This window comes from Lipotes vexillifer, unplaced genomic scaffold, assembly GCF_000442215.2.
Source record: "Lipotes vexillifer unplaced genomic scaffold, Lipotes_vexillifer_v1.1 scaffold518, whole genome shotgun sequence".
NCBI lineage: Eukaryota > Metazoa > Chordata > Mammalia > Artiodactyla > Lipotidae > Lipotes > Lipotes vexillifer.
Window position 1 is genome coordinate 1,977,225 of NW_006780945.1, and position 6,264 is coordinate 1,983,488.

The following is a 6,264-nucleotide window of genomic DNA, read 5'->3' on the forward strand; positions in this document are numbered from 1 at the left end:
TTTTAAAAAAAAAAAAAAAAAAAAAAAAAAAAAAAAATCAAAGGGCACCTGGGGAGGATGTCCCATGACCCACCTGAGGCTGGCTCGTCCATGGAAAATGCTTTGTTTTCCACAAACATGCTCTGGCCCTTCTGTTCTTTCAGGATGGTCTCGTAGCCCACGCCCCGGGTGGGATACAGGTCCCCCTGGTAGCTCTGCTCTGGGCTGGCCTTGGTCACCTGGGAGACCTCAGGGATGACATAGAAGAGCACGAAGGCCCAGGCATTGGCGGCGAGGGTGATGGCCAGCGTGGGGTCATCCCACGTGGGACTGTTGCGCTGCTGGTTGCCGTAGGTGTACATGACAATCCACACCACCCAGATGGCGATGGAGGTGGCCGTGGTGAGCAGCACGAAGACCCCGTGCTTCTGCCAGCGCTTGAAGCGGCCGCACAGGGCGGGCCAGGCCCCCGTAAAGGCGCAGAGCAGCAGCAGCATGACGTAGATCAGCGCCATGACAAAGTCCACGTTGGCGATGGCACAGGGGGAGGCGGTGGCCCAGCTGGCGCTGCCATTGGCCGGAGGGCCACCCTCGCCGCCACCTGCCCGCACCAGCGTGATGATCAGCCACTCCGTGTTGATGATCACCTCCACGAGGCTCAGCAACAGGGCCACGATGAAGACCACCCAGCCCCGGGGCCCGTGGTTCTTCCGGACCAGGAAGTTGAGGGCTAACACGTGGGCCACTAGGCAGGAGAAGCAGATGGCGAACAGGACCCCAAAGAGGAAGCGCCGAGAGGCACAGGTGGAGAAGTCAGGCTTCACCACACAGGCAAAGACGAGGCAGAAGAGGCCCAGGGTCCCCAGCAGGAAGAACACCTGGGTCCCCAGCAGGCTCCGCTTCTTGGTGTCCTGCACAAAGGGGAGGCTGGCCACGAGGAAGATGGTGAGGACAAAAGTGGTGACGATGCCCGCCCCCGCCACTGCCTCCAAGATGATGCCCCAAGCCCCAGAGCGGTCACACAGGTTGTAATAGAGGGGGTTGAGGTCCGGGCTGCAGCCAGCTGGGGCGTGGTTCTGGGCCTGGGCCCCTGGGAGTAGGAAGAGAGGCAGTCCCAGGCATATCAGCACTGCTTTCTGGATGGCCATCCTGGCTCCCAGGGCAGGCCCCAGCTGGGTCCCTAGAGACGGAGGGGAGAAAAGGCAAAATCAGTCCTCCAGGGCAGACTCTGACACACGAGGTGCTGTTGCCCCCATCCTGAACCACGGCACACTGATCTTGTCTGTGCCTCTGGGCTTCAGAATCGTTCTTAACACAGAACTCCTGGGCCTTGTACCAAGTGACCAGAGAGGCAAATGAGATGAAACCCAAGTGTGATCCCTGTTCCCAGTCATGGAAAAGGAGGAAACTGTGCTGAATTTTCAGGCCCCTCCCCCTCCCCCAAATCATAAGCTGGGCCCAGATATTCCCTGAGCTCTTGCAGGTGGGCTGGGGGCTGAGGTTTGTGAGCAAGTTCACTCAGCACTCAGTTCCTCTCTGTCCTGGGACTTCCAGAGTTCAAATGGCCAGACACCATGCCCCTCCACTCTGTCCCTGTGATGCCTAAGTCTACGGCAAATCAGCCACGCGTTCATTCATTCAGTGAGTATTTAACAAGCACCTGTAACAGGTACAAACTGCAACCAGAGAAAGTGAAGGGATGATTGAAAAGTTGTATGTATCAACACTTTTCCTCTGATGCCTCCCTACCACTGTTCTTTTCTCCCCTTCATTTTACCGTTTTTAGTGCCAACGCTTCTCCTCAGAATCCAAAGTTCTTTGGAAGCTCAGTTGCTAGAGTCTCAAGAATAAAATCAACTAATTTCTGGGACTTTCCTGGTGGCACAGTGGGTAAGACTCCGTGCTCCCAATGCAGGGGGCCTGGGTTCAATCCCTGATCAGGAAACTAGATCCCACATGCATGCCGCAACTGAGAGTTCGTGTGCCTCAACTAAGGAGCCCGCCTGCCACAACTAAGACTCAGAGCAACCAAGTAAATAAATAAATATTAAAAAAAAAAATCAATGAATTTCCCAGCTAGGGAGTTAATGACTTAATGAAAAAATCCTCCTATGAGGCATTAACATCTTAAAAGCAAGAACGAGGCAAGGGCAAAGCAAAACCCAAAGAAATTAATCTATAATGGAAGACGTTGAGGCACTGTAGCTAGAAGGCAAGAAAGATGTCTTTTATTCACACCAGGAAGGTAACTTACTACTGCAACGACTCACTGGACCGGTCCCGGACAGCAGCCTTACTAAATGCTGTAGACTGGCACCAAAGAAAACCAAACCCCTGCTTTCAATACCAGCTGGATTTTCCCTGTGTGAAGTGGAGGTAAAGACTGTGGCAGGTTAAGAGAAATTAAAGACCGAATCAGTGACTTTTCTACTCAAAGACTTTAAATTTACCTGGAGGACAGAAAATTTAAATGCTCTAAAAAGCAAGTCACAAATTCCAAAATTCTATGAAATGCAGGGACTCCACATTTAAATCACCCCTTATTATGTTCAAGTAACTAGGTGTAACCCTGCCTCTTCCTCTCTCACCTCTTGGACCCAGGAACTTTCCAGAAAGACAGCAACCAAGCTTTCCTGGGATGATAGTGACCACTAGTGGCTGGGAGGGGAATGGCATCATCCAACTTCCCCACCACCTCTTTCTTCCCTTTACGAGGCGGAGTGTAGATTTGCACACCGCTAAGCCCTTAATGTTTTCACCATTCCTGGTTAGTTAATATATAACAGGCAAACAGAACTGTCTCTCCATGATTGAGAAAGGGAAGGACACTGCTACTAAGTCAGAGGAAATAAAACTCAAAATTAAGTGAAACTGACAGAATAAAGATCAACTTTTAAAGTCCTGTAAGATATCCTACATATGCTCCTTGAAAGCATTTTAGGTCTCTCAGCCTTCCCAACTACAACCTCGTCTGCCAATTAAGCTTGCTTTTCCCCAAACAACACCTACCATTAACTTTTTTTTTTTTTTTGCGGTACGCGGGCCTCTCACTGTCGTGGCCTCTCCCGCTGCAGAGCACAGGCTCCGGATGTGCAGGCTCAGCGGCCATGGCTCACGGGCCCAGCCGCTCTGCAGCACGTGGGATCTTCCCGGACCGGGGCACGAACCCGTGTCCCCTGCATCGGCAGGCGGACTCTCAACCACTGCGCCACCAGGGGAGCCCTACCATTAACTTTTAATAAATTAACGCTCCTGTGTGAATTTGTTACTGTTTTCCTAAATAAATGGTACTGTAACGCAGCTAGTTTCTCTCGACTTCCAATGCAAAAGCATGTTTCCCCTACATCACGATTTAAATAAGCTCTTGTAGGGGACTTTGTGTAATAGTAAATCAATAAAGCACAAACTGTACTTTATTTACAAGGGCGGGGAAGAGAAAAGAGGAATTGGAGAGGGCTAATGGATAAGGAATATTGAACCACTCCAGGAGATAATTAATGGATAACGTGCTATGGGATCCTAAGCACTCAACCCCATCATGAGTATTTCTGGCTCCCAGCAAAACAGCTAGACCTTGGGGTGAAGTTGGACATGTGGTATGAACCCTGAGAATATGGTCACTCAGACTTAGCCTCTGGCAATCTGCACATCTTCAAGAGCTGCTCATCCCATCTCCCTCCGCCAGGTCCCAGTTCAGAACGGACAAATATTCCAAATCAGCAAATATTTACTGTGCGTCTAGGGGGACCGGGCCCAGTAGTTCCCCTAGACGCACAGTGGAAAATACAAAGATGAACAAACACAGTCCAAAGGGTGGGTCTACAAGAAAACTACACAAAGAAGAATAAGGTAAGTGTCACACAAAAGAATTTACCTCTGGCGAGAGAAAAGTGCTACAGGAACATAGAGGAGGAAGCTCTTCCCAGCTGAGGGGGTCAGAAAAGACAGAGGGAAGAACGCCTCTCAACAGCATTTTATTCAGTTTCTAATCAAATTCACCAAGCATGAACTGAGTCTGTAAAGGGACATTGCAGCTGACTGGCTACAGATTAGAGACACTACAGGGAAGGAGTTTAGGGCTTGATTCTAAAGGCAGTGGGGAACCACTGAAGGCTGTTTTTTGCATGATGAGGGCTTAACCAGCGTTGTGTTTTAAGATTTGAGTCTGGCAAAAAAAAAGCATAGGCAATCGATTTGTTGAGGACACATTCATCCCCGGCTAAAGACCAAGGCCAAAGGTAAGGCCTAATGGAGATCCTTTCCCAGATAAAGTCTAAGGCCTGGCTGGATGTGGGGGAAAGGATACTAAGTCCAAGCTACAAGTTCAAATCTTATAACGGCCATGTCATTACAAAGCACCAAGCCCGCTCCCATTTAGCCTGCGACCACTATGTCAACCCCTCTTCTTGGTCTATCTTGCTCTTAGAGCCATACCTGCCTGCACCTTGCTAGAATCCAACACCTCATAAGAACTTGGGCCAGGGCCAGAGAAGCCTCACAGCCCTCACCGCAATTTCCTTCTCACTTTGCTGTTGGCCCTGGACCTTACCCTTCAAGCCTGTCGGTCCCACCAACATGGGAACTTCAAAGTGGGGGAGTGGAGAGACAGGCAGACACCAACTCAAGTGGGGAAATTGGACCCATTGGGCCTGGTTCTTGTCCACTGCCTGGGACAGCGACCCTTGGAGGCCAGCAGGAGACTTAAAGAAAGCTCAGCCCAGTGTCCTTCAACATCCAGGAATGCAGATTCAGCCAGCCAAGGGATGGTGTGTTTGAAGATGGCGGCCAAGGGGGAAAGGGCTTGGATGAAACAGACCAGCTCTGCCTTGAGACTCTCCCTCCTGCGGGTCCCTAGAGCCTCTGCACTTCCAGGCTGTCTTCTGAGCCTTGATCGTTAGAATCGTGTGCGTAGGCATCTCCCCTACCTGGCTGTAAGTTCTGAGGGGAGTGAACAAGACTTGTTTTTCTTAGCATCCCCTGCAACATCTAGTCTTGCACTGAACATAGTAGGCATTTGAAAAGCATTCACTGAACGGATTTGGTGCCCATTTCTCCCCATCCCAGTCCGGCCTCTTCATTTTAGAGTCACGTCTCCTGCTTTAAAGTTCTCAGTAGGGGAGACTTCCCTGGTGGTCCAGCGGTTAAGACTCCGAGCTCCCAATGCAGGGGGCCCAGGTTCTATCCCTGGTCAGGGAACTAGATCCCACATGCCACAACTAAGACCTGGCACAGCCAAATAAATATTTTTTTTTAAAAAAAGGTTCTCAGTAGGACCAAGGAGGGGGACCTCCTTCGGTCCCATGAGTTCCCCCCACACCATGGCTGCAGCCCAGCCGAGCTGCAGATTATTTTCTGGACAAAGGGGCCCTTTTGCTTCACCTCCCTGGAATCAGTTATACAAGTATTTTTAATCACCTCTGAAATCGGCCTTTCCCTAGGCTCAGCCACTCAGCCCCCAGCTCAGGTCTGAGTCAGCCCAATCCAGTTCCAGAATCCCCTTCCTCCCTCTTTCCCCCTCCCAGGGGAGGCGGAGAGACCTCAGCAGAATGGTGGCTCAGAGGCCCAGCCAGCCCTGACTGGGCTTCACCCAGCAAGGATGAGGCAGCCAGGTCCCTCTCCCAGGGGAGGCGGAGAGACCTCAGCAGAATGGTGGCTCAGAGGCCCAGCCAGCCCTGACTGGGCTTCACCCAGCAAGGATGAGGCAGCCAGGCCTTCTCACCTTTCCTCACTCCCCCGACCATCTACACGAAAGCCTGAGAATCATCCTGAAAAGGGCAACGTGAGCTTCACACTGCGGCCTTGGTCTGTCTTCTGGGCTCAAAGGGACAGAGTAAGATATAGACCCACAGCCAGGTACCTTCAAGGGCGCCATGACCACGTAGAGGCCCCTCTCCGAGGCGCCTAAGCAGAGCCACAGAGGAGCCTCCTTCCTGCCGGGTCTGCCGCCACTCAGCAGCCCATGAAGAGAGACGGATGGACCCACTGGCAGCCTTCCCACATCCTCCCCTTCTCCCATCCATCTCCGCCCCTGGTTAGGTCCTGCCGTCTTACTCCGCTGTTCAGGGGGCTCTGGTGTTTAAACCAACCAATAAGAAGAGGGGTCGAGGGCTTCCCTGGTGGCGCAGTGGTTGAGAGTCCGCCTGCTGAGGCAGGAGACTACGGGTTCGTGCCCCGGTCCGGGAAGATCCCACATGCCGCGGAGCGGCTGGGCCCGTGAGCCATGGCCGCTGAGCCTGTGCTCCGCAATGGGAGAGGCCACAGCAGTGAGGGGCCCACGTACCGCAA

The 6,264-nt window shown here is 52.1% G+C and overlaps 1 protein-coding gene across 2 annotated transcripts in view; it reads right to left on the reverse strand.

Annotated features, from left to right (window-relative positions):
* The window catches only part of GPRC5C (G protein-coupled receptor class C group 5 member C), an 18,626-nt gene that overhangs the window by 5,627 nt on the left and 6,735 nt on the right, over window positions 1–6,264 (reverse strand). For both annotated transcript variants that reach the window (XM_007454384.1, XM_007454385.1), the window contains one exon: window positions 74–1,159. In XM_007454384.1, coding sequence (XP_007454446.1) covers window positions 74–1,127 — 1,054 coding nt within the window. In that variant the 5' untranslated portion in view covers window positions 1,128–1,159. The remainder of the gene's footprint in view (window positions 1–73; window positions 1,160–6,264) is intronic.